General features: G+C 51.2%; 2 protein-coding genes and 1 long non-coding RNA gene across 14 annotated transcripts in view; 1 reads left to right on the top strand and 2 right to left on the bottom strand.

Annotated features, from left to right (window-relative positions):
- The first annotated feature begins 10568 nt into the window (after positions 1–10568).
- The window catches only part of JADE2 (jade family PHD finger 2), a 60418-nt gene continuing 43641 nt past the window's right edge, over positions 10569–27345 (top strand). The window contains exons 1-5 of one of the 12 annotated variants that reach the window (XM_017532374.2): positions 10651–10762; positions 14695–14799; positions 15440–15469; positions 22651–22708; positions 24790–24884. In XM_017532374.2, the coding sequence (XP_017387863.1) occupies positions 15455–15469; positions 22651–22708; positions 24790–24884 (168 nt within the window). In that variant the 5' untranslated portion in view covers positions 10651–10762; positions 14695–14799; positions 15440–15454. Of the gene's footprint in view, positions 10594–10638; positions 10763–12010; positions 12369–12403; positions 12640–12993; positions 13110–14694; positions 14800–15439; positions 15470–15503; positions 16168–22650; positions 22709–24789; positions 24885–27345 lie in introns of those variants that run through there. The other 11 variants (XM_037739912.1, XM_017532370.2, XM_017532372.2 and 8 more) reach the window with 11 other exon arrangements.
- On the bottom strand, positions 11253–11876 carry LOC119471833. Its single transcript, XR_005200924.1, has 2 exons — positions 11808–11876; positions 11253–11421 (listed from the first exon to the last, which is right to left on the bottom strand). It is a non-coding gene; the product is annotated as an uncharacterized LOC119471833 (long non-coding RNA).
- On the bottom strand, positions 12570–14762 carry LOC108307139 (translation initiation factor IF-2-like). Its single transcript, XM_037739955.1, has 5 exons — positions 14713–14762; positions 13941–14073; positions 13581–13754; positions 13298–13409; positions 12570–13060 (listed from the first exon to the last, which is right to left on the bottom strand). Exons 1-5 carry the CDS (start codon positions 14760–14762, stop codon positions 12570–12572), a joined length of 960 nt encoding a protein of 319 aa, XP_037595883.1.

The raw sequence follows: 27345 nt of genomic DNA, 5'->3' as shown, positions 1-27345 counted from the left end.
CTTTTCTTAAGGTTCATTTTACACCAAACATACAAAACTGCACGATGCCACTTCTTTGGCTGTCTTGTTCTTTTTACTTTTCTTATTTATTTTTTCTTTTCTTATTTATTTATTTATTGAGACAGGGTCTCACTGTATTGCCCAGGCCAGAATGTAATGTTGCAATCACCGCTCACTGCAGTCTTGGGCTCAAGTAGTTCTCCCACCTCAGCCTCCCAAGTAGCTAGGACTACAGGGACACACCAACAGGCCGACATAATTTTTTTCCTTTTTTTTTTTTTTTTTTTTTGAGAGTTTTGCTCTTGTTGCCCAGGCTGGAGTGCAATGGCACGATCTCAGCTTACTGCAACCTCCACCTCCCAGGTTCAAACAATTCTGCCTCAGCCTCCCAAGTAGCTGGGATTACAGGCATGTGCCACCACACCTGGCTAATTTTGTATTTTTAGTAGAGGTGGAGTTTTACCATGTTGGGCAGGCTAGTCTCTAACTCCTGACCTCAGGTAATCCGCCCACCTCAACCTCCCAAAGTGCTGGGATTACAGGCGTGAGCCACTGCACCCAGCCTAATTTTTGTATTTTTTTATAGAGCCAGGGTTTCACTACGTTGCCCAGGCTGGTCTCAAATTCCTGGGCTCAAGTGATCCATTGCCTCGGCCTCCCAAGTGCTGGGATTACACACGTGAGCCACCACGTCCAGCTGGCTGCTTTGTTATATTTGCAGTGTGTATTATTTAGTTAGTCCTTTAGCGAATGGACATTCAGGCTGTTTCTGGGTTTTCACTGAGGAGATTCCTGGACTTAGAGCTGCACGCTCTTCCTTGTTTTTGTTTTGTTTTGTTTTTGTTCATATGTTTGTTTTTTGAGATGGAGTTTTTCCTCTGTTGCTCAGGCTGGAGGGGAATGGCTAACTGCATTCTCCACCTCCTGGGTTCAAGTGATTCTCCTGCCTCAGCCTCTTGATTAGCTGAGATTACAGGCACCAGCCAGCATGCCCCAAAGTGCTGGCTAATTCTTGTATTTTTAGTAGAGATGAGGTTTCACCATGTTGGCTAGGCTGGTCTCAAACTCTTGACCTCAAGTGATCCACCCACCTCGACCTCCCAAAGTGCTGGGATTACAGGTGTGAACCACCGCACCCGGCCCTGCATGCTCTCATCTCCTCTTTCCAGTGTGGGGCAACCGCATGGTCTCACCTTCACTTCAAGCAGCTCTCAAATATAGATTCTGGAACACAGGGAGCCCCCAGGGATTAGCATCATGCTATACACCCACTGCATGCTATACACCAGGCAGACACCAAACATCTGATATCTTTGATTTCCCCAACATCCTCCCATTTCCACCTCTCCCCCACCCCCAACCGCATCTCATATGAATCACCGTTACTATGCAGGTCCACCTCCAGGCCTTTCTCAAGAAACTGTCTTGCCCATTTCAACCTCCAGGGTCCTCAGATGGCTTGCTGTACCTTGACCATCCTGCATATGCTTAAGGATCTGTCTTCCTAAATGGGCCTAAATCCAATGAAGGGAGATCTGTACCTGAAACTCACCGCCTCAGCATAGAGCCTTGATCATGTAAGTGTTTGTGAATGTATGCTACTTTTTTTTCTTTTATTTTTTATTAGAGATGGGGTATTACTCTGTCACCCAGGCTGGAGTGCAGTAGAGCAATTGTAGCTCACTGCAGCCTTGAACTCCTGGTCTCATGCAAGCCTCCTGCCTCAGCCTCCCAACCCATTGGAATTACAGGCATGAGCCACCATGCCCTGCCCCAATGTGTGCTATTTCTTATTTATTTTTATTTTTATTTTTTGAAACGGAGTCTCACTCTGTCACCCAGGCTGGAGTACAGTGGTGCAATCTTGGGTCACTGCAACCTCTGCCTCCCAGGTTCGAGCAATTCTTCTGTCTCTGCCTCCCGAGTGGCTGGGACTACAGGCACACGCCACCACACCGGGCTAATTTTTGTATTTTTAGTAGAGATGGGGCTCACCATATTGGCCAGGCTGGTCTCAAACTCCTGACCTCGTGATCCGCCCATATCAGCCTCCCAAAGTGCTGAGATTACAGGCGTGAGCTGCCATGCCCATCCAATGTATGCTATTTCTAACATAAGCCATGTTACTTCCAGGGTGACTGTGAATCGGTAAATACGTGGGGCCAGGTATGGTGGCTCATACCTGTAATCTCAGTACCTTGGGAGGCTGAGGTAGGAAGATCACTTGAGACCAGGAGGTCAGGACCAGACTGAAGAACATAGTGAGACCCCATCTCTGTAAAAAATAAAAGATTAGTTGGACATGGTGGCTCATGCCTGCCGTCCCAGCTACTCAGGTGGCTGAGGTAAGAGGATCACGTGAGCCCAAGGTAAGTTTGAGACCACAGTGAGCTATGATGGATTGTGCCACTGCATTCCAGCTTAGATAACAGAGTGAGACCCTGTGTCTAAAAAATAAATAAATAATAAAAATAAATCAGTAAATACAAGGAAAGGGTCTTTGTAAGACTATCAGGTGTGGGGAGATTTGCTTTGATTGGTCAGAAACCCTGGCAAAGGTGAAATAAAGGGTTTTGCTTACATTGCTCAACCTGGAGCCAGCACCTTTGGTTCTTGGTGGTCCTTGGATTGGGCCAGGCCCCTCAGCTCAGAATGCGGCTTCTCACACTTTGACTCTGGTTGGGCTGGCCCTTGGCTTGGCTGGAGTCAGTGGCTGCTGCCAGTTTCTGGGGAAGCATTTGGAGGCCCCAGGGATCTTCATTTCCTTTTGCCATCTGTGGCCACTGGGCTGGATCTGAGAGTCTAAGAGGGACAGGTGGCCTGGCTGGCACATTATCCAGACATCTCCTGGGACTGGGCAGTACCGTCTCCAAAATGGCTGGCTAAGGCTCCAGAGGGCTGCCTCTCCCAGGCATGCATTTGTAGGATACCCCAGTAAGAGCCAAGTCTGGATCTTTCCAGGGCAGTGTCTTCAGCCATGGACACAGACCTGGGTAGCTTTTCCCTCTGTTCCAAACCCAAGCTGTAGTTTCTGCCTGGAGCCCAGGAGGCAGAAGCTGCTAGTTTTGTCCTCTCCTGAAGGCCAAATAATATGTTTTGCACAGAGCTTGGCGCATAGTAGGCATTCAGGAAATATATACTGAATGACCAACAGAATGAATGCTCTTCGTCCATTAGAGGAGGCCACCTTGTGCCACTGGATATATGTGGCAGGGTAAAGACGGGATGACAGAAACACAAGAAACAGAAGGAAGTATGAGCAAACCTTACTTGGATCTGTGCAATCAGCAAGGCTTCCCAGACTCCATTTTACCCCTTCAGGATTCCCAGGAATTCTCCAGGAACCCTAAGGTTACAAGGCAAGTGTTGTAACCCAATTTTTCTAATCTCCAAACCTACACTACTTCAAGTGTTATCTGTGGACCAGCAACATGAGCATCATCTTGAAGCTTGTTAAATATGCAGACTTGGCAGAGCGCGGTGGCTCATGTCCGTAATCCCAGCACTTTGGGAGGCTGAGGCAGGTGGATCACCTGAGGTCAGGAGTTCAAGACAAGCCTAGCCAACATGGAAAAACCCTGTCTCTATTAAAAATACAAAAAAAAATAACCGGGCATGGTAGTGGGTGCCTGTAATCCCAGCTACTCAGGAAGCTGAGGCAGGGGAATCACTTGAATAATAATAATGATACAGATTCTTGGCTGGGTGCAACGGCTCCCACCTGTAAACCAACATTTTGGGAGGCCCAGATGGGAGGATCACTTCAGGTCAGGATTTCAAGATCAGCCTAGGCAACACAGTGAGACCCCCTAAAACTTTCAAAAATTAGCCAGGCATGGTGGCATATGCCTGTTGTTTTAACTACTCTGGAGGCTGAGGCAGGAGGATCTCTTGAGCCTACGAGTTGGGTCGAGATTGCAGTGAGCTGTGATGGTACCATTGCGCTCCAGCCTGGGTGGCAGAGTGAGACCCTGTCTCAAAAAAAGAAAAAAAGAGGGGGGGGGCAGGCGCAGTGGTTCATGCCTATAAATCCTAGCACTTTGAGAGACTGAGGAGGGCTGATTGCCTGAGCTCAGGAGTTTGAGACCAGCCTGGGCAACACAGTGAAACCCTGTCTCTACTCAAATACAAAAAATTAGCCAGGTGTGGCAGCGTGCTCCTGTAATCCCAGCTACTCGGGAGGCTGAGACAGGAGAATCGCTTGAACTCGGGAGGCAGAGGTTGCAGTGAGCCAAGATCACACCATTGCACTCCAGCCAGGGTGGCAGAGCAAAACTCTGTCTCAAAAAATAAAAAATAAATAAAATAAAATGCAGACTCTTAGCGCTCGCAGACTTAATGAATCAGAATTTGCATCTGAACAAGATCCCAGGTGATTTGTGTGCATAGTGTAGTTGGACGAGCACTGCCCTAAGCAGTGAGTGTGTGAATACAGGTCTAGAGCCCAAATGAGGACTTGGCACACCTGGCACAGAGGTGGGCTGCTGGGGAGTATGGCTAACTACATCTGAGGCTTCTGCCTACTGTGATGACTCAGACAAATTGTTGAGTCAGATATTTTCTCTCTGCAACCCTTGCATACCACCTTGAACATAGCAAGTGCCAGGCGTGGTGGCACGTGCCTGTAGTCCCAGCTACTCTGGAGGCTGAGGCAGGAGGACCACTTGAGCCCAGGAGCTCTGTGCTATAGTTCATTATGTGGATTGGGTGTCCGAACTAAGTTCAGCATCAATATGGTGACCTCCCAGGAGCAGGGGACCACCAGGTTGCCTAAGGAGGGGTGAACCAACCCAGCTCGAAACATAGTGGGCAATAAATATTCAGTGAATGAATGTTGAACCCACCTTACACTATTCTCTCAATTTAGGGTTTTTAGGGTATGCTGTAGTTCAGCATTTGGGCATAAACTGCAAGTTATTTAACAGGATTTTTAGTCTGGGCATCGTGGCTCACGCCTGTAATCCTAGCACTTTGGGAGACTGAGGTGGGCAGATTACAAGGTCAGGAGTTCAAGACTAGCCTGAACAACATGGTGAAATCCATCTCTATTAAAAATACAGAAATTAATCGGGCATCTGGTGCGCACCTGTAATCCCAGCTACTCGGGTGGCTGAGGCAGGAGAATCACTTGAACCCAGGAGGCAGAGGTTGCAATGAGCCAAGATCATGCCACAGTATCCCAGCCTGGGCCATAGAGTGAGATTCTGTCTCAAAAAAAAAAAAAAAAAAAAAATCTGCATTTTTAACATGCATCCCATGTACTCCATACACACTAAAGTTTGGAAATGATTGCATCCCTAGTTGACAGAGGATAATGAGGCACAGAGAGGTTAATTGACTTGTGCAAAGTAACAGAGTTAGAGAATGATGGAGACAGGACTCAAAGGATTGCCTGACTCTGGAATCCAGTTTTAAACATATTGTCTATTACACTAGAAAAACTGATGTCCAGACTTACTATGTGTATTTAGTCATGTATATTGCTTTGCGTGTATTTCACGTGCCAACAAAGTTTGCTAGACTGTGAACTCTAGGAAGGCAATTGATGTGTTTTATTTCCCTCAGCATTTGCAGTATCCATTACCATGCCTAGTACCTAGAAGATCCTCAAGAAAAGTTGTCTGAATTAAATTTCTACAGTTATATAGTTATCCATCTCTATATACATTCACAGATAAACATATACACAGGACATCTCATTCTCAGTTGGCATCTGAGAACAAGTTGTGACAACTAGAAACCTTCCCACTCTCTCCTGAACTATTTCTTTTTTTTTTCCCCATTTATTTATTTTATTGCATTTTAGGTTTTGGGGTACATGTGAAGAACATGCAAAATTGTTGCATAGGTACACACGTGGCAGTGTGATTTGCTGCCTTCCTCCCCATCACCTACATCTGGCATTTCTCCCCTTGCTATCTCTCCCCAGCTCCCCACCCCCCACCGTCCCTCCCGTATTTCCCCCCAACTGACCCCAGTGTGTAGCGCTCCCCTCCCTGTGTCCATGTGTTCTCATTGTTCAACACCTGCCTATGAGTGAGAACATGCGGTGTTTGATCTTCTGCTCTTCTGTCAGTTTGCTGAGAATGATGGTTTCCAGGTTCATCCATGTCCCTACAAAGGACCCAAACTCATCGTTTTTGATGGCTGCATAATATTCCATGGTGTATATGTGCCACATTTTCCCTATCCAGTCTATCGTCGATGGGCATTTGGGTTGGTTCTCCTGAACTATTTCAATCAAGCTTTTGCTAACATTACTCCATTGACATGGCTCTTGTCAAGGTCACCAGTAACCTCAATGTTGATGAACCCAATGATTAATTCTCAACCTCCAGCTTGTCTGACCCCTCCGCAGCTTTGGACATAGGGCTTTCCTCCCTCCTGAAGTTCTCTCTCACTTCCTTTGGCTTCTAGGATATTCCTTCTATCTCTTTGAATATATATTTTTTTAACATTAACAACACTTGTGCTGGTTTCTCTTCATCTTCCAGACCTCTTCACCTTGCAGTGCCCAAGGGTACTGTCCTTGAGCTCCTTCTCTTTACTTTTTTTTTTTTTTTTTTGAGACAGAATCTTGCTCTATCACCCAGGCTGGAGTGCAGTGGTGCGATTTCAGCTCACTGCAACCACCACCTCCCGAGTTCAAGTGATTGTCCTGTGTCAGCCTCCTGAGTAGGTGGGATTACAAGCACACACCACCATGTCCAATTAATTTTTGTATTTGTAGTAGAGACGGGGTTTCACCATGTTGGCCAGGATGGTCTCAATCTCTTCATCTCATGATCTGCCTGCCTCGGTCTCCCAAAGTGCTGGCATTACAGGTGTGAGCCACCGAGCCCGGCCAAGCGCCTTCTCTTCCTATATTCACTTAGTTGATAATCTCAAATTTAAATGCCATCCATCTGTTCTTAACCTGTTCGCTGACCACTCTCAAATATTATCTTTAGCCCAGACCTTGCCCCTGAGCTGAGGCTGTCATGTCTTGCTGCCTGTCAATGGCTGCACTTGGATGTCCAATAGGCATCTTAAGCTTCATATGCCCAACACTGAGCTCCTAATCCCCTAAAACCTACTCCTTCCAGCTTCTCCCATCTCAGTTAATGACAACCGCATCTCTCCATTAGTTCAAGTAAAACGCTTATCGTTGTCCTCGATTTGTTTCTTTTTCTTGCACTCCACCAGCAAATCCTGTCAGAGTTACCTTCAAAATACAGATGACCACTTTTCACCACTTCCATTGCTACCACTCTGGTCCAATCATCTCTCACCTGGTTTATTCAGGTGGTCTCCTAACTGGGCTTCCTGCTTCTGCTTTGCCTCTTTGTTCTCCACGCAACACCTGAGTGACCTGTAAAACCCAGAGTCAGATCATGTCAGTCGTCTGCTCAAAACCCTCCTTATCACTCCAGCAAAAGCCAAATTCCTAACAATGACCTACAAGGCCCTATGTAATCTCTTTCATTTACATATTAAACACATTCCTGCTTCAGAGGCATTGGACTTGCTGGTCTAGTTGGTTCTTAACCTTTTTTGTGCATGTGCCATGGACTGTTTTCGCAGTCTGTGACACCTGTGGACTCCTGAGTACAGTATCTTTAAATCCATAAAATAAGTTCCATAAATTATAAAGAAAACCAATTGTATTGAAATACAACTCTCAAAATATTTTAAAATATATAATATATGTGTTTCTTTATTAATTCATTAAATTACAAGAGATACAGAGGCAGGTGGATCATGAGGTCAGGAGATCGAGACCATCCTGGCCAACATGGTGAAACCCCATCTCTACTAAAAATACAAAAATTATCTGGGCACGGTGGCGCGTGCCTGTAATCCCAGCTACTCGGGAGGCTGAGGCAGGAGAATTGCTTGAACCAGGGAGTTGGAGGTTGCAGTGAACCGAGATGACGCCACTGTACTCCAGCCTGATGACAGAGTGACACTTCGTCTCAAAAAAAAAAAAAAAATACAACAGCTAGCATCATGATTTTGAAGTAGTGATGAGTAAAACAATATTTTTTCAATAAATTACTTGTGAAGTGTAATGATATTTTAAGATATTTGCAACAAATCTACTGATATGAAAATATCTGATTTCTACCAACAATAATATCACAGGTGCTGTTAATATCACTGATTTGTTATCTGTATCCATAATTGAAGAACATGCTACATTTTAATTAGTGAAAATAAAGGTGTAATTTTTTCCTCATGTAAGGTCAAGATCCTCTGAATTCTATCCACAGACCCATGGAGAGGAGAGTCTGCGGTCTCCAGGTTAAGAACAGCTGGCTTCCCTTCCCCCATGTACATACACACATACTCCTATACACAGTTCGCTCCTTTACCTCCTTTTCTCAAATACTGCCTTCTCGGTGAGCCCTTCCCCGACTATTTTATTTAAAACTGCACTCCCACATTGTGTATCACGCTTTCCTACTTAAGAGTTTCTCGACAGCACTTAATAACTTTCAAACATAATATATATTTATTTTTTGGAATTTAGAATAAAATCATGTCCAGTCTTAACCTGCTCACTCTAGCAGCTAACATTTTTACCCTTTTTTGTTTAGGTTCTGGGGTACATGTGAAGGATGTACATGTTTGTTACATAGGTAAACATGTGCCGTGGTGGTTTGTTGCACAGATCATCCCAACACCTAGGTATTAAGTCCAGCATCCACAGGCTATTCTTCCTGATGCTCTCCCTGCCCTGCCCCTCATTTATTGTTTATTTTTTACGTATTTATTTTTGTTTGTGTGTGCTGCGTCCCCAACACCAAGAATGGTGCCTGCCATCGGGGAGGCCTGTGGAAAAAAACGAATGATTACATTTCCAAGAACTCTGTTTCTTCTCATTTCTTTCCTGTAAAAAGTTAATTAATGATTATATCCAAAGTATGGATTGTGGAAAAAGGAAAAAAAAAGTTAATGAATGATTTGTGAGACTTTTAATAAAGATTAAGGAGTTACAATTAGCTTTATCGTTATCACTCTGTTAAAGCTTCCAAGGTTAACCTTAAACAGCAGCAGAGAGCTGTGGAAATCCAAGGATTTTCACAGGACTTCCAGTCCTAAGCAAGAGGTATTTTCAAGAGCTCATTAGAAGGCCTGGATCTCACCCCAAGTCAGTGAACCACCTCAGAGGCAAAGTGCCGCTTATAAACTTCTTTCTTGCCAAGACAGCAAGCAGAACCCCCATCCCCAATCAAAGCAATAACAGTAATACTTTTTATTTCTGGCAGTGTGGTAAAATAGAAACCACATTAGGTCTCAAGGTCAGCTAGATCTAGGAGTCAATTCTGCCAGCACTTACTAGCTGTGTGGCTGTGGTTAAGTTACTAAACCTTTCTGAACAGGTAAGAAGGGGTTTGGGGGAGAAGGAGATGGAATGGCTCCCAAAGTGACCAGTGCGGAGCAGGTGCACTTTAAATGGTCACCCCTCCCTCATCTGTCTCTAGAGATCATCTCTTTAGACTGTGCCACCGTAAACTGGTGCCCTCACTCCCACCCCTAGATATGTGGCTGAGACAGTCATCGGGACCTTGACCATCAAGCTTTGCAGAACGATTTTACCCTTCCTAAAGAAACCCTCTTAGGTAGCTGGCAAAGTGCTAATGGGCACTGTGCACCCTGAGCCAGGTGCTGCTTTACACATACCACATGTATATGTACATACATACATATATGTACATTGTGCACACACGGCCTCAGGAACCCTCCAACCATCCCATTCTACCCAAGAGGAAAGAGTCCAAAGGAGATGAATTCACTTGCCCACATCACACAGCTTCTGAACTGCAAAGCCAGGATTAGAACCTAAGTATTTAACCATTTTGTTACGCACTCCAAGTCTGCAACACCTGTTTTCAGACTCTGAGCTTGGCTAGGGAAAAATCCCACCAATTGACCACTGAGAGCCACAGTCAAGTCTAACTGGGAGGTTATACCCAGATCATCCTCTTGCCAGACAATTCTCCTCAGACTTTGTGAATGAAGGCCAAGGAAGAAGAAATGTTGCAGTGACTCTCTTTGAGCTCATATTTCTTTCTTGTTGCAAAAACTGCTTATTTCAGCATCCATCATCTCCCTCTTTGTTGGGTAGACAATCCGCCCTGCCGGAGGATTTGTGCTGTTATTATGAGTTTGTTTATTATTAGATTTATTTCTCCTATAAGCAAATGTGTTCACAACATTCCATCGGGGAATCTTCTTAATTGTCACATAAATGTCATCTTATGTAAATTGAATATTTGTCTTCCCATGGAAGGGGGTGGAGGGGAAAGGAAGAATAAACAACCTTCAGTCTTGGAGAGGGAAGGCTACTCCTGTGTCCATTCACAACTCACCCACGTGCCTTCAAAGCCAAAGGTGAGCTGAAAAATTATTGGATCATCTTTGAGGGGCAGTCGAGCATGAGGGGGAAGAAAAAGTTGGCCACTGTGCTTTGGGGATATTAGGCCAGGCTCCCCACAACCTGCTCCCGAGGACAGACCACCCCCTCCCAGGCATTCCGAAGAGATTGAAGCTTGAGCCCCCCATCCCTCCCCAACCAGGAGGCCAGTCCTTCCCCTTCCTCGAGAGAAGGTGAGCTCGGCGGGCGCAGCGGGTTGGGTGGGTGTGGCCCGCGGCTCCGGGAACAGACCCAAGGCCCCGCCACCACCGGGTAGCAGCCCGACAGCCCGCCCGCCTGGCGAGCGCAGGCTCTTCTTCCAGAAACTGCGAGGATCCGAGCGCACTGTTTGTGCACCACAAGGTCAAGTCGGGAAGTGGAGCCGGAGGAGGAGGGGCGAGGAGGCGAAGGGTGGGGAGAGGGGCGCCCTGCTTCCTCGCCATGTGCCAGCCTTTGGAAGTTACCCCTCGGTTTTTAACCCTTTCGGGGTAATGGGAAGGAAGAGCAAGGGGGAAGGGGTCGCCCCGGGGCAAAATCCTACTGGGCCAGGATGTGCAGCCAGCCACCTACCCACCCATCGCTGGCTTCTCCACCCCCCGGAAATGCGGGGCAGCGCTAGGCCCCAGGAGGCACCCGGGAGGGGGGAGGGGGCGACGAGCCCAATGGGGACCCTCTCTACGGACCGCCCCTCTTTTCTTGAGGTAGCCTACAATTTCAAGTTTCCCCCGCCCGGAATGTTAGTTTTACATTTGGAGTGGGTGCGGGGAGGAGGGCCGCGCCCCCTCCCCAAGACTCGCGTGCGCCCATCCCCTCCCCTCCCCTCCTGCCAGCACTTTCTGCTCACTTCTGGCGCTGCGAAACGCCACGCGATTTATTCGATTCGCATTTTAAAACCAGCGATTCAAAAGCAGGGCCTAGGGCGAGGGTCTTCCAGCGCTAGAGCCCCGGGGGGCGGGGTGCTCAGTGCAAACCTCGTTCCCTCCGCGAGTGTCGCCTCCAGGCTGTTATTTGCAAAGAAACGTCTTTTTGACGCAGGGAGAAATGGCAAATTTTAAGTACGTCATTAATATGGCGCCAAAAGATTTTTTTAAGTATAAGCTTGCTTTTTTTTTTTTTTTTTTTTTTTTGCGGGGGGCGCCGCCTGGGTCTGGGGCGCGTAGGGGGCGGGGTGTGAGCAGAAAGTGTGAGTGAAAGAGTGGAGGGGCGGGGTATGTGTGTGAGTGTGTGAAGTGTGAGCAGACCTGATGGGACTTGCATGGGCGCAGCCGCCGCTCGGGCCCGGCCCTGGGGACGGGGCGGGCTGGGGGCGCCCCAGAGTCCATGGGGAGTCCGGGCCCAGGGTGCGGGCAGGCTTGGTGGGGGCGCGGCGAGGCAGGGCACCCTCCCCCCACTGGGCCCGCAAGGCTACCTGGACTCCCCGCCGGAGCCAAACAACTGGGCGGGGGGGGGGCGGCGACGGGGGGTGTCGGGAGCGGAGATCAGAGTGAATAAGAAAAAAGTGGCTACTCCCCCTCCCTCGCTCCTCCTGCCCGCCCCCACCCCCCCCCCCCCCCCCCACCCTTTTTTTTTTTTTTTTTTTTTTTTTTTTTCTAAAGAGATCACAAGGAAGTCTTGGTTTAAAAAGAAACAGAAACATACACAGGGGGTTGGTGAATGGTGCCGACCGCGGCCATCGCAGTTGGAGGCTATTTTTTGGGGGGGTGAGTAGCGTCCATGGAGTTACTTTGCGCCCACTCCTAGTGGCACCCGCCCAGGTCTGGCGGGCTGACTGTCCCCGGCGGGGGGCGTGGGGCCGGGGACGCCACGGGCCCTGCCGCCTCCCTCGCCGCGACCCCGGATGGATGAGCGCCCCCCGCCCTCCCGCGCCGGCCCCAGGAGCTCCCGGCTTCGGGAGCATCCTTCCCGCGCCGGTCCCTGCAGCGGCGCGTAGCCGCGGGCAGCGCCCCTCAGGGGGGTACCGCGGAGCAAGGTAAGATCCAGCCCCCGGCGGATGGGCCCTGCGCATCTCCACGACATTATTTGGTGTTTTTGCAACAGATCTGCCAGCGCTCCTCGCTCCCTCGCTCTCTTGCTCGCTCGCTCCCTCTCTCTCCTGCTGGCTGCCTGTTCTAGGAAGCCAGCGCGGGGGGGGGGGATGCACAGCACAGGGGAGAGAGATTGCGCATGTTGGTCAGTCGTGTTTTAAAGAGTACAGTGCAGGGAGGCTGAGAGGGGCGCATGCAGCAACAACTTTTGGAAGGGTGAGCTTGGCGACCTTCTTTATTAATGACTGCGGCAAAGCGCCCCCGGGTCGGAGGGGGCGCGGGAGGGCGGGGGCGCGCCAGGGCTGCAACTTGCCCCGCGGGCTCCGGCCGGGCTTAGGGGCTGCAGCGGAAGATGAGTCCGGTGGGGAGGTTGAGTGGCCGGGGCGGGGGCTCTGAGAACCGGGAGCTATCTGCCCTCCTGCCTCCCCGAGTTTCATTTTGTTGATACGCAGCACGTCCGGGCGGCGAACCGGGCTGAGCCGGTGCACATGACCTCGCGCTGGGCTCACGTGCAGCCGGTCCGGTCCCAGACACCTTCCGGGGGCCACCGCCTCCGCCCTGTCGCCCCCTCTCCCGGCCCGGTGCACGCGGGCGCTGCACGCGGGGGCAGCATGCTCGGCTCCTGGGCTTGGAGGCTCTGCACAAATTAGACAGTTTTTTGGAGGGGCGGGGGCCACCCTTTCCAGGTGAGTATGGAGGGTGCGAAGCCTTGGCGCCAGGGGCGCGGACTGGGGTCGGGGACAGCCCCCACCTCCGGGGCCGCGCGGGAGTCCGGCGGGGGAGAGGCGCTGGGAGAGTGGAAATGTACCGGCGGCGGCCGGAGCGGCGGGTGCGCGCCCGCGGGGCGACGGCAGGGGGCGTGGCCCTTGTTTACCTTCTCCCAACTCTGCCGGTTCGCGTCCCGCTTCAGGGACGGATCCGCAGTCCCCTGCCCTCTGCCCCTGCGCCCTGGGTGTTACTAGGAAGATGCGGGCTTGTGGCGGACCCTGTTTGGGACGCACACACCTGACTCAAATGAGTGACATTGCAGCCCCCGCCCCCACCAAGCACTGCTGCAGTCCCTGTGCCGGATCCCCGGCCCCGCCCCGCCCCCGGCAGTGGCATCTTCCCGGCCTCACCTCCTTCCTCCCTCTCCCTCTCCCTTCCCACCCACTCGCCTGCGCCTGCGGAGCGGCGCCCGCCCGCCTCCTCCCCGCCTGGGTGCAGACTTGTGGCTCCCCATGGTTTCTTCCCGCCCATCCCTGGGTCCTGAAACACCCTCTCTTCTCGGCCAATGGATGAGAGGGGTCAACTTGGCGATTCTCTGCTGTTCTGCCGGAGGATGGGAATGCCTGCGAGACAGTCAGGAAGGCTTCACTCTAGCTTCCAGAGGCCCAGCCCTGTACCCTACTGCACACGGCTACCCACGCCCCTCCTCCGGCCCCGAGGCTCCGCTGCTTTTCCCGGCGTCTCTTAAACCCTTCCCCCGACCGGAGCGTCAAGCCCACCCACCTCCCAGCGCCGCCCCTGGTCCGCACAGCCTCTTGCCCTTCCTTCGCCTGGGCCGGAGTCCCCCGCAGCCTCCTCCTACTCCTCCTCCCGGCTCCCGCTGTCGGAATCACGCCGGCGCGCCTCCAGCCTGCGGTCCCGCGGACTGCCTCCAGGGGCGGGCTGGAGGCGCGCTCAACTCCCCTCCCAGTCCCCTCAGCCACTGCCGCTGGCCTGGGCACTTTTTAACCAGCTTGGCCGTTGGCCTCTTGCTGGAGGCTGGGGGAAGTGAAGGGTCACCAGGTGTCTTTGCCCTATGTCAAAGGCAGACTGCGGTCGGTGAGTCTGGTCTCTGCAGGTTTAAAAACCTCGCCACTGCTTCTAGCACCCCCGGCTCATTTTCTGCAGGATTTCGAGGCACAAAGTTTTATCCTGGGTCAGAGTTTGTAGGGGGTCATTGAGAGGTGTCATATTTCCATTCAGAGCGGTTCCAAAGCGGCTAGGAAGGGGCTGGGTGGGCCGTGCCTTGCCTTTGTCGGAAGGAGGACCCCTGAGATCTGATCCCAGACAGGCTGTCAGGACGCCCCTTTAGCATTTATGCTTGCAAACTGAGTCCTGCGCCTGGGAGGTGTAGGGCCGCATGGCCCCTCCTCTCGGAGTGGCTTTAACTCCCTGCCTTCACTGGTAAAATTCCCAGTAGGACATTTGGCAAAACGGCTGGGCAGGGAGCTGCCAACCGGGCCTGGCTTTGTTTCCTGGGTTCCCAGGGCTTCTCCCCTACCCTGACTTTCTCTCTCACCCCAGGGCCCCAGATGAACGCACCATCCGTCCTGTCCCATCTTCCCTGGACGGGTTGGGACTCGCAGAGCCATCTAGCAAGCAAAGGAGGAAAATAACAACAGAATAACTGTAAGGGGGAAGGAATGAGTAATAAAGCTGACCCAGGCAGGGAGGAGGGCTTTCATGTTTAAGAGATGCTATTTGCTTTTTAGGTCACAGGCTGCAAAAACAGGCTTTGATCCGAAGTGGGCGAATAATTTATTGAGAAAGTTTGCATGGTAGGAGAAAAAAGCGATGTTTGTTTGATCTGGAGCCCTTTAGGTTGTCCCAAGTGCTGTTGGCTGTTGTTTGGAGGAGAAAAGCGTTTGGTTCTGCAGCAAACGCCTCACAGAGGGAAGTCCTCGCCCCAGGCAGCAGGACTTGCAGTGAATGTTGGTTTTGAAACTGTTTGGCCAAGGGTCTCCCCAGCACTTTTGGAGATGAAGTGTTTAAGGATAGAGTTGTTTGGGCTCAGGATGCAGCAAATGTTTCCAGAATGTTTTCCCATCCAAAATGCTTTTCCTTTCCCTAAATTGCCTGGCTAAAGAGCCAGTAACAGTGGTCCAAGAAATCTCCACTTAGCTTTCATTGACTGGTGAGGTGGGACTGCCGGTCCCCAGGCCCTAGATGCACCACAGAGTCTTGAAGTTAGGCCTTGGACACTGACTCCCATGTCCTTGAGGTTGGGGGGCAGGGTATTCTGGCTGTAACCCTGTGTTCCTTTTAACAGGAAGGCAGTTGTCTTATGCTCATGACACAGGTAAGAGGCTTCTAGTCCAAATTCTTCATAGCGCATGCAGCAGGCTCTTTGGGACCTCTCAGTTCTCCCTTTAGGTTCTCTGATGGGGAGGCCAGGTCAGAGTTGGGGAGCAGGATACCTTTGGCTTGCCCTGTCCTCCAGATGGGACCTTTACCATGTGACTCAAAAGCTTACAATTGTAGGTCACAGCTCAGAGCTCCTGTCAGCTTATAGGAATCTGGAATACTCACACCCACACCCTGGAACTTGTAGGTCTGTACACTTTAGTCCACTGGGGATGGTGTATACCATCCAGGCTGTGCAATTACCAACTACATCAGTTCTTATGTTACGAGGAGCACTTTCTGCAGATAGCATTAATAACAGTACCTATCTCATGTACAGAATAAGTGATTGCATAAAAAAAGACTAAGCCCAAAGCCAGGCATGTGATAAGCACTTGATTAGTACTAGTCATCCTTACCCTACCTGGAGAGGGCTTCAATGTAGCTTTGACCTTTGATCTCTCACCCTTAGGCTAGGCCAGAGAGCCAGCTCCCTTCTCTGCAGAAGGGATCCGAAGGATGCTGCAGGTGCCAATGGGCAGCCGATGTGGGAGCCAGTGGACTGAGCTCTGCCCTCTCTGGGACAAAAGTAGGGTGAGAAGGTTCTGAAGAACAAAGTAGACAGAGCCTTTTCATTCTCCCAGCACCCCCTTGGTATGTCCCCAGAACTGGTCTGGAGGGTGGGTGTGGGCAGTGTCTTCAAAGGGAGCTGGGTCCCCTCTGGGACACTTGAAGTTGCAGACAGGTGGTGGCGGGTGTTGGAGCAGGGTTCGGGCTCCCCTAGGCTTGGAGAAGCAGGTCCGGGAAGCCAATTGGAGGATCCTAGGCAGCAGCCCTCTACTCTGTGTACAAAATCATTTTTGTAACTGCAATTACTGTCCCTGAGAAGGCATTAAAGTTAATGAGAGATAGGAAAGAGTGGGGCTGTGACCCCTGTTTAAAGCGGTTTAAGAGTGTGCAGCTCTTGTTTTCTGAATGTCTGGCCTTCCCAACACAAGGAGGCTCTGAGGAGAGGTTTTCCAGCCGAAATATCATTAAATTGTATTAGCATCTTATTACACACACGCCTTCGCGGTCTGCCTCAGACAGGGAGAGTTTTTGTTTCTCTTTGAGAGATTGTGTCTGGAATGGTAAATGGCCTGCTTGAAAGCCCTTTTTCCCCTCTTTTTAAGGAGGAGGGCGAAGTCCTGCTGCGTGGTGGCGGGCAGGCCAGGCCTGGTGGCCCCGGGAGAGGAGAGGCTGGAGGCCAGGTTGGGGTGTTTTAACTGCCCAGGGAGTGGCTGCAGTAGTAGGCCTGAAAGACCCACTGTTCCCAGGGTCAGCTGGAAGGGCGTTAATGGAGGCCCAGGGTGTTTATTTGAGTTTATTTGCAGAGAGGTCTTTAAAGGGGGCTGGCATTGGGCATTGGCGTTTTAAGTCCAGACCTGAGGCACCCACTAAGACCAATCACTAGTGTTGCCAAGAAAACATCTGCCACCAAATTGCTGCCCTATTACTGAGTTGACATTGATCATTAGCCAGGAGCCCAACCAAATAAAGCCTCCTGGAAAATGTGTGAGGTTAAGACGGAGAAGGCAGGCTGTGAAAACAAGGGCAAAATCTTCGGCTGGGGTGTTTGTTCCAGCAAGCCACAGGCAGGCCAGCTGGACTGTGTGGTCCCAACACTTCTCGGGCAGGGAGCAAGAGCACACTCAGCATTCCCTAGTATGTGCTGGGTGTCATGGGAGGGGTCACTGGGGTCCTGGCCGGAGTCTAGATGGAATGCTCCTTACTCTTTGTGGAACACATTCCAAGGAAAAGGACATGCAACAAGTAGCTCAACAAGCACAGCTGGGATGGGTATTCTGTGGACACTGGGGGGTGAATTTCTTCAGATAGGGCGATGAGCATAGACTGACATAGGCCACAGTTAAGCTTAAACCCGAAGATTGAAGAGTCAGACATGCATAGACTACATAGAGTAATATTATAGGCAGAGTGGAGTACAACCTGTGCACAGGTCTTGAAGGATGGAATCTGGAATCTTTGGCTTGTTCAAGGAAATGAAAGGAGCCCAGCATGGCTAGAAGGTGGTGAGGAAGGGGATAGTGGTCAATATGAACTTGTCCAGGTGGCAAGGGCCAGATTCTGTAGGGTCTTGTGGTCAGGAGCTTAAGATTTGTCCTTTGATCTATGAAGCCTTTGAAGATTTTCAGTAGAGGCATGATGTGATCTGATTTATGCCCTTTAAAATTTTTATTTTGGGCTGGGCGCAGTGGCTCACGCCTGTAATCCTAGCACTTCGGGAGGCTGAAGTGGGTGATCACCTGAGATCAGGAGTTCGAGACTAGCCTGACCAACATAGTGAAACCCGTCTCTACTAAAAATACAAAAATTAGCAGGGTGTGATGGCAGGTGCCTGTAATCCCAGCTAATCAGGAGGCTGAGGCAGGAGAACCACTTGAACCTGGAAGCAGGAGGTTACAGTGAGCCGAGATTGCACCATTGCACTCCAGCCTGGGCAATAAGAGTGAGACTCCGTCTCAAAAAAAAGAAATTTTGTCTTAATTTTTTTGTAGACATGGGGTCTTACTGTGTTGCCCAGTCTGGCCTTGAACTCCTGGGCCCAAGTGATCCTCCTGCTTTCGCCTTCCAAGTAGCTGGGACTATAAGCGCACATCACCATGCCCAGCTTCTGATCTATAACTTTTTTTTTTTGGAGACAAGAGTCCCACTCTGTTGCTCAGGATCTCGGTTCACTGCAACCTGTGTCTCCTGGGTTCAAGCAATTCTCTTGCCTCAGCCTCCTGAGTAGCCGGGATTATAGATGCCCGCCACTATGCCTGGCTAATTTTTGTATTTTTAGTAGAGATGGGGTTTCACCACATTGGCCAGGCTGGTCTCGAACTCCTGACCTCTCAAGTGATTGCCCACTTGGGTCTCCCAAAGTGCTGGGATTATAAGCATGAACCACTGTACTGGCCCTTTTTGTTTTTTGTTTTTGTTTGGAGACAGGGTCTCACTCTGTCATCTGGGCTGGAGTGCAATAGCATAATCACAGCTCACTGCAACCTTAACCTCCTGGGCTCGCACTTCAGCCCCTTCAGTAGCTGGGACCACAGGCACACGCCACCACTCCTGACTAACTTTTGTATTTTTTGTAGAGTCATGTTGCCCAGGTAATCTTGAACTTCTAGGCTCAAGTCATCTACCTGCTTTGGCCTCCCTAAGTGCTGGGATTAGAGGCATGAGCCACCACGCCTGGACTGATTTATGCTTTTTAAACATCACCCTGGAAGTTGGATGGAGCCTGGACATGGGTGGAGTGATAGTGGAAGCTGGGAGATGAACAAGGGGTTCAGGCAAAAGATGAGATTGGCTTGGACCAGTGGTGATAATAGGAAGAAATTGGGTGTGTTCTGGAGGCGGAGCCTAGTGGACTTGTTGGGGCCAAGGATACACAGAGAGGCTTCTGCTTCATTGAGGCGAGTCCATGACACCCACACTTTGAAGGAGAGCTTCCTACCTGTGTCCCTGTGCTGGGGGTTGCATGAGAGGTGCCAGTGGGCTGGTGCAAACGGCAGGAAAAGGAGACCCTTTCTTTCCTAGAGTCTCCTTTATAGGCAGGATTTCAGGAGCACTTTCTGTTCTCGAAAGCAAGTGCTTTGTGACACTGAAATCTTCCAGAGCAGACCTTGCTTTGGGGGAGATTGGGGAGCCCTGAGGAGAAGAAAAACCAGAGGCCAAGGTCACATCTAAGCACCTCCACCCTCATGTGTGTTTGCAGTCCTGGATTTCAGCTTTGGGAAAGGAGTCCTTCCTGAGTCTGCAAGGAGGGTGATTCATGGGGCAAAAAGCTGACACAGTGTGGCCCCAGGCCTCATCAACCACCGTGATGGTGGGGGCTCGCTGGAGCAAGGAGGGCTTTGGAAGACTTGGTTTAAAGGAAAGAAGCTGCACTCACAAAACAGCGGCTTCCCTCTCAAGCCTAGTTACCTGCTCCCTTAGTAATAGCCTCCCATGGGACAGCCCCGACGCAGAACAATCCCCAGGCACTGTGGGTGTTTCGTGGAGGACAAGGTTGGGTGGGGAATGGACTCGGTGCGGGGTGTAGGTTTGCATGCTGACAGTCACCTGTTGGTCACTGGGCAGTCGAGAGTCCTTTCTAGGGCACCTTCCTTCCTGCCTCTCTTTTAGGAGCCCCTGCTCTGGGACTCTCTGACCTGGTCCAAGTCTGCCATGGTATTACTAACTGGCACCCATATGGATCTCTAGCCACCGTGCTGAGGGCTTTACACTGTTCTTATTTATTCTCACCAGCTGATTCTGGCCCACAGATGTGTTTAGTTTGGCCCTTTCAAAGTGTTGTAAAAATTCTGACTCAGTTGCCAACATTTTAAATTCAGGACATTTACGTAAAAAGCCAGCTCCACTTTATGTCCTCTGAGAGGTATGTCTTTCCCAAGGTCCCTGGTCTATGAGGAGAGGAGCTAAGATTTGAACCCATCACCCTTGAATCCACAGCTCCTGCTTTTAATGCTCTGGGAGATGCTGGCTCCAAAGTGCCTTCTTTGCAGGAAATGAAAAGAAATGGAATTCACATACAGGATTGCAGGAGAAAATGGGTGGGTGCACTTTTAACACCTCTCCCCCTACTCCACCCACCCATGTCAGGACAAAGCTGGGTTGCACTGGGCTGGGCTCAGCTGAGGAAGATGTAGGCTAGAATCAGGAGTCAAGGTTCTGTCAGTCAGCCTTTGTCACACTCTTTTTTTCTTTTCTTTTTTTTTGAGACAGAGTCTCGTTCTGTCTGTCAGGCTGGAGTGCAGTGTTTCGATCTCAGCTCACTGCAACCTCCGCCTCTCGAGTTCAAGCAATTCTCCTGCCTCAGCTTCCTGAGTAGCTGGAATTACAGGCATGCACCACCACACCTGGCTAATTTTTGTATTTTTAGTAGAGACGGGGTTTCACCGTGTTGACCAGGATGGTCTCGATCTCTTGACCTCATGATCCACCCGCCTCGGCCTCCCAAAGTGCTGGGATTACAGGCTTGAGCCACCGCGCCCAGCAGGGGCTTTCTTTTTTTTTTAAGTTAGGGTCTCACTCTGTCTCCAGGGCTGGAGCGCAGTGACACAATCAGATCATGGCTCACTGCAGCCTTGACCTCCCTGACTCAAGCTATCCTCCCCTCTCAGTCTCCTTCATAGCTATGACCTCAGGCATGTGCCACCACAACTGGCTAATTTTTAAATTTTTTGTAGAGATGCATCCCACTGCATTGCCCAGGCTGGTCTTGATCACATGGGCTCCCAAAGCGCTGGGATTACAGGTGTGTCACACTCTTGACACACAGTCTCTGGAAGGCAGTGAGGGTGGCAGCCGTGGGTGGCTGGGCTGTTTGTACTCTGCTGCACAGAGGCAGAGAAGTCAGAAGGTCAAGAGCATGCTCTCCTGAATCAAATACAGTCACCAACATCTTGGACAAGTCACTTAACCTCTGAGCTTAAGATTCCTCTCTGAAAGGGAAGTAGCCATGATACATGCCGGTAACAAAGGGCTGTTCTAAGGACTCACTGAGATCTCTGTGGACCAGGGAACCCCCCTGCCACCCGCCATGAGTGCTTAGCAGTCTTAGCCATCCTTGTTCCTGCCTCTGTGCTCCTTGCACCACCAATGTCCCTCGGAACCTCAGCCTCTGGAGAGTACTTTACTGGCACCTTTGAAGCTGGATGGCAAGCAGCATCAGTGGGCCTTCCTGCCATGCTGATCTTGCTGCCGGTGGTCACTGGGGCAGAGAGAAGCTCCTGGCTGAGATCAAGTCCAGGGCAGGAGGGCCATCCTGGTCAGCTTAGAGATCTGGTTGTTCACATCCACTTTAGAGAGCAGATGCTCCCTGGTCTCAAAGGGCTGCAGTAATGTGGTGGCATCTCAAGGCTCAGCAGGAAATGGACTGGGCTGGGGGCAGCGGGAGTTAGTGCAGATGGGCTGGGCAGTGGGGCTTTCTCTCTACTGACACAGACTCCCTCCCTATCCTTTGCCGTGGGCAGTCAGTCGGGGAACATAGAGGAGGGGGCTCTGAACCCTGAGCCCCCGATGTGTTCCCACTTTAGGACTCAGTCACAGGCAAGCTGTAAGACCCAGAACAGGTTAACCCAGCACCTGCTGTGCTCCCCTCCAAGGGGATGAGAGCAGGCTCTGCCACCCAGGACTCCTGAGGATTAGAGGAAACAGTGGTGGAAAAACACTTCCAGCCGTCAGGAGCTGATGGAGGGCACAAAGGCAGCTCAGCATGTGCCTGGGGATCAGACCTCATGGAATCAGTTCCATCTCAGCCACTTACTAGCAGGACAAAGTGCTGGCCTCACCTGTAAATGGAGCTCACAGCTCACCTGGTTAGGAACAGGAGATGGTGTGGATAAAGGAAGCTTCTGAGCGAGCTCAGCATGAGGCCCCTATGTGAGAGTTGTCCTTAATACTGTGACGTTAGATGTTACAGTTGAGGTGGAGTTTATTTTGTACTTTTATCTGGGAAGTTCGGTGGGGAGTAGGAGACAGGGTAGCCCAGCCCAGGACCAGTCACCCTGGGCCTGATGTGTTTTTGGGACCCAGCCTGGATTGTTGCCCACCTCTCCCCTGCTTCTGTTCACTGCTGACCACCACTCGCAGGACAGGGCCCTCAGTGTTGTCTGTGCTGGCTTGTCCACAACTTCCGACAGCATAGTCCTCCTGGAAGAATCAGTCTTGTTTCCTGTCCTCTACCCTCCTCCCTCCCTAGAGGACACGTGGCTCAGGAGGCCTTTGCAGTGGTGGGCCTGAGTGTCCTTGAGTGGCAGCTGGGACTGGGCAGGTCGTGGTCACTATTCAGTTTGGGCTTGCTGATGCCCCCATGTCCTCTCCCTCTATGTCAGCTTTGGTCAGATCCCTGCTGAACCAAGGGTTTGGGGCTCAGAAGGTGGGAGACGCAGCCTTTAAGAATCCCAGGGCCTCTGGGTGGGTGGGAGAAGGTGGTGCTGGCAGAGAAGAAGGCTGGGGCAGGGTTTTATTCTGATCTTTCTGCAGTGGAGTAAGTGTGGGGAGGTAGGTTATGGGGTGACTTTCTGAGAGAGTGAGGATTCCCCAAGCCATCCGTGATTATAATGGGCTTGCCTTTTGTTGCAGATGGAAGAGAAGAGGCGAAAATACTCCATCAGCAGTGACAACTCTGACACCACTGACAGTAAGGCCTTACAATTTGGGCTCCTACAGGGAAAGCATTTGAATAGTGACCAGGCCCACAGGCCCAGGTGGGAGGAGGCTGCTCTGTGGTCTTAATTTCACCAAGAGGCATGTTAATGAAAGCATAAATCAAGTCAGGTTTTTCCACTCCTGCCCCTCCACTTCTGAGAAAGTCCCTGAACCTTCCATGGCCTCCAGGGCCTTGTTTCCCCAGCTGTCCTCCCCCTTCCCCTCTAGGTCTCAGCTCCGTTTGTTTTGCTTGGGTTGGAACAGATCAACTCCCCTCTGGGCTTCTGCATATATTAAGTCAAGGCCCTTATAGAAAGTCCGTATACAATACATACAAAACCAGCCACCTTTATCATAATTCCTGGATAAGTACCATTTCCTAACCAGTGGTAAGCTCCTTGCTAAGAGGTCTCCTCTTGCTTACTGCTATATCCCCAGCTATGGTCTGGCGTGTAGTAGGTGCTCAGTAAATGTTTGCTGAACAAGTCAATGAAGATGCCCAACCTTTATAGAATCCTGTTAGTAGACTCCCAGAGATAGACTTGCTTATGGATTGGCATGTCAGTTGGATGTGGTGGTTGTTGCGAGGGGTACATGGAGTACATTACCGGGCACCCGAAGTTTAGGGAGCCTCCCCTGAAATTTGGAGAAGAGAAGGTAGGTTTATGCAAAGCAAGGGCTCTGGTACTAGGTCATAAGGCAGCTCTTCACAGGCCTGCCTGTGCCTGTTGGGGTAAGGAGTTCCATCTGCTGGGGGCAGGAGGGTTATGCTGCCAGGAAGATCTCACCTAGCAATGATTGCCTTGCTGGAGGCCCAGGCTAAGGAAGAGGCTGCCCTGCCAAGGAAGCCGGGCTTGGAGCTGTGCAACTCTAGACCTGTTTGTTCACACTTACGAGCAAATGGGGGGAGATCGCCAAGGCCCGTCCTAGCTCCCACAGTTCCAGCCCCCCAAAAGCCTAAGGATAGCTACACTAGGATGGCCACGCAGGTCTCAGCCCCGTCCCTTCCTCCAGGTCTCATTTATTGTCCTTTGGGCTCTGTTTGCCCGGTTTGGCTCTGGTATCCAACTTGGCCAGCCCTTCCACCCTTCAGCCAGAGATCACAGCATCTGGCCTTTGGTGGCTACAACGTGCTGCCTGTGGCCTGGCTTAGTAGAACCAAAAACCTCATCCTCCATTTCTAACTTTATTGCAGGCAGAGGAACCCTTTGAGAGGGCCAGATACCTGCAAGGCTCCCCAGCAGCCCCCTCTACTGCGTCCACCCATGGCTGCTATTCCAATTCAGGCAAAGCCTTACTGTCTCCCTGTATCTTGCTGCTCCTTTGATTCATAGGGGTGAAGACCACAGCCCTGTGATCCAGCAAGGGCCTTGGACCCTCATCATTATAGTTAATGTTTATTAAGGAATCACTGTGTGGCTGGGACTGTGCTAAGACTTTATAGGCATGATACCACTTATTCCTCACAACAACGCTTTGAAGACAGTTACTCTTTTGCCCACATTTTACAGAAGAAAAAACCAAGGCTCAGAGAGATTGAGTCATTTGCCTCAGGTGACAAGCTAGTAAGTGGCTGGGTAGGGGTTCAGGCTGGTGGCCTGGATCTGCTTCAGAGCATCTCTCTTCCCATTGCCCTGCTCTGCCTGTGAGTACCCACTGGCCATGATCGTGGAGTATTGGGACAGTACCTAAGCTGGGGCAGGGTAGAGAGTGGGCATGAAAGGCTTATTCCAGCTCTCCCTGAGCAGAGGCCCATAGAGGGCCAGGGACTTATCTGGGGTCACACATTAAACTGGTACTGAGCCCCAGTAATGGCCTTTGATTTCCCCAGCCCTCCTGGTTGACAAGTAGAGGAGCCTTCATGTCCCCATTCATCAGTGGGGAGACTGAGGCCCAGAACAGGGACAGTCTGCTGGGTGCTCACAGAGGTGTCTCCCTCCTGAACACTCTAGCCGGAGCTTTGCTTACAGGCTTCCTATTTTTGGGTATGAGTGGTTGGTGCTCCTGGCCCTCCAGGACCCCTAATGGACTGCTCTCTCTCTCTCTCTCTTTCTCTCTCTCTGTCCTCTGCAGGTCACGCGACATCTACATCTGCATCAAGATGCTCCAAACTGCCCAGCAGCACCAAGTCGGGCTGGCCCCGACAGAACGAAAAGAAGCCCTCGGAGGTGGGTAGTGATGAGCTTTCCAGAGATCCGTGGGGAGTGAGAGTGAGCCGCCCTGCAGAGATGGGGGCAGAGCATTCCTGGCAGAGGATGAGGGCAGTGCAGAGGGAGGCCAGTGCAGAGGGAGGCCAGCGCGGCCGAATGGAACGAACGCGGGTGGGGGCCAATTTCCTTCAGCCTTGCAGGTTGTTATGAAGATGTTTCAATGATCTGAGCAAGAGGAGAAACCTTTCAGGGATCTCAAACGGGGTAATGACACAGCCTGATGTTTCAGTGAAAGGTCCCCCTGGCCACTGTGAGAGAAGGGACACCAGTTGCAGTCGTGCAGTCGTCCAGCCGGGAAACAGGTGGCTTCGAGCTGGGTGGTAGCAGTAGAGTGAGAAGTGGTAGGTTTGTGACACTTTGGAGGCTAAGCCAAGAGTGATAAGGATTTGCTGGTGCAGGGTAAGGGGTGGGGCCTCAGAGCCATCAAATTCGTCATGGGTTCCTTGTGCCCATTTCACAGGCATCTGCATTTGAAGCCTTCCTTACTTTGACCTAGGGTGTTTCTTACGGCAGGTAGAGGTTTACGGCCTCTGGAACTGAGAAGACCACTGGGAGTGGGTAGACTCCTGGACACCGGGGCCATCCTTCCTGGGGTCCCTGAAAACTCCCACCCTAGGGCCCAATTACTTCTTCTTTTAGGTCTTCGGTGTTAATGCCACAAGGCATTCGTTGCACTGACCGCAGAAGAAGCCTTTGGCACAGATGGGGCTGCAGGAGCATGGAGAGATGGAGGGTCTTAATCATGGCTCTTAAGTAGGACACTGTACTGCAGCCTACGGAGTAGCCAGGCATTGGGGCTGGTTGCTCCTTTTTAATCATTAAAACTAGCCCAGAATTTCTCAGTTCGGTTGTAGATAAGGAAAGTGAGGATCCCAAGGTCATTTAGCCAAGACCTTAAATCCTTGGGGCTCACAGTGCCAAGGGCAGAAAGCCCCAGAGTTCCATGGCAGGGCCCTCGGCACAGGTAGGGGAGGGTGTCCTTGCTTCCCGCTGGCCCCCCTCCTTTGTGCTTCCTCACCGCAGGTGCAATCCTGGTTCCACTGTCTTTAGCCAGCCATTGGAGGGAGGCTTCCGCTGAGCCTTGCATCTGAAAAAGGACTCCCGCCTTGCCTCCTCCAGGAGTTGTCTTCCCCTAGGACTCTCCCATGGGGAGGTGGAGCAGGATCCTTTGAGACCTGGTGCCCCATCCCCCAAGGCTGAGGTCCTTCCTTGGCCCCATGGTGGGTAGTGTATAGACAGTGTTTTCTCTGGGAATGCTGTTAAGGGAGGGGAATGTGGTGCGGGGAGGGTGGGGGAGGTAGAGGTGGGGGTAGGACAGGTTTGAGGCTCTTATTGCTCTCCTAGGGTAGCCCTGCTTGGTAGGGGGATGGGATGTGCTTAAATGTAGCCAAGGAAGCAAAAGGCAGGTGGGGCTTTGGGGAGCCGCTGGCTGTTGGTTGTTTCGGACGTTCCCCCACCCTCTGTCTTTTTTTTTTTTTTTTTTTTTTTTTTTCTTTTTTCTTTTGAGACAAGGTCTCCCTCTGCCACCTAGGCTGGAGTGCAGTGGTGCAGTCATGACTCTCTGCAGCCTCAAACTTTCAGGGTCAAGTGATCCTCCCATCTCAGCTTCCCAAGTAGCTAGAACTACAGATGCACACCACCATGCCTAGCTAATTTTTTCTTTTTGTCTTTTTTTTTTTTTAACTCTTTACTAAAAACAAGGTCTCAAACTCCTGAGTTCAGGTGATCCTCCCACCTTGGCCTCCCAAAGTGTTAGGATTACAGGCACGAGCCACCACGCTCAGCCTCACCCCAATCTTGAGAACTACAGGGACCCCGCACTTGCTGTGGTTGAAGTAGTAAAGTAGTAGCTACTTTTATGTGCCTTCTTGGTTCTGGGAGGCAGGAATTGTCCTGCCCATTTCAGATATGAGGAGGAACCTGCCTTTCAGGGAATCCCACCTGTCTCCTGTTTACCGTCGCTGTTCAAGTGGGATGGGGAAGTTTTGGGGAGCTCCTAGGACTGACTTATCCCCTTGAGTCCAGGCGGAGCTTAAGCCAGTCTCCCACCCCTTCTCTGCTTCTTCCAATCTTTAGTGGGAGGAGGGGCCCCTCCAGGTGCAAGGCTGCCATCTGCACCCAGGATCAGGCTGCCTGGGAGGAAACAGGTGTCAGCAGAGGCTGAGAAGAAAGAGCAATTTGCATGGGGCAGAAAATTCCCCTGCCTCTTGGGTTTTCCAGCCTAGAGCCTTTGTACCTTTCCACACCTAAAAATAGTCAAACCCATGGTACAAGTATCGATGCCCAACCCTGCTGCGGACTGGCTCCACATGACCTTGGGTCCAAGCCCAGGAGCCTCTGCAGGCTCTGAGGTCGGCCTGGGAGGCACTGCCCCACCTCAAGTCCTGGGCTCCAGGGGAGCCAGTGAAGTCCTCCCCGC

This window comes from Cebus imitator, unplaced genomic scaffold (genome assembly GCF_001604975.1).
Source record: "Cebus imitator isolate Cc_AM_T3 unplaced genomic scaffold, Cebus_imitator-1.0 Scaffold76, whole genome shotgun sequence".
Lineage (NCBI taxonomy): Eukaryota > Metazoa > Chordata > Mammalia > Primates > Cebidae > Cebus > Cebus imitator.
This window is presented reverse-complemented; position numbering and strand designations above follow the sequence as displayed.

What these genes read in the sequence shown, in the direction of transcription:
- LOC108307139 (XM_037739955.1), bottom strand. Translation starts at nt 14,762, where the DNA reads ATGGCTCTGCGAGTCCCAACCCGTCCAGGGAAGATGGGACAGGACGGA. An exon ending in AAGATGGGACAGGACGGATG is followed by an intron (nt 14,074 to 14,712) that starts GTGCGTTCATCT and finishes GCGCGCCTCCAG; the next exon opens with CCCGCCCCTGGAGGCAGTCC. An exon ending in GCGCCGCTCCGCAGGCGCAG is followed by an intron (nt 13,410 to 13,580) that starts GCGAGTGGGTGG and finishes CGTCCCAAACAG; the next exon opens with GGTCCGCCACAAGCCCGCAT.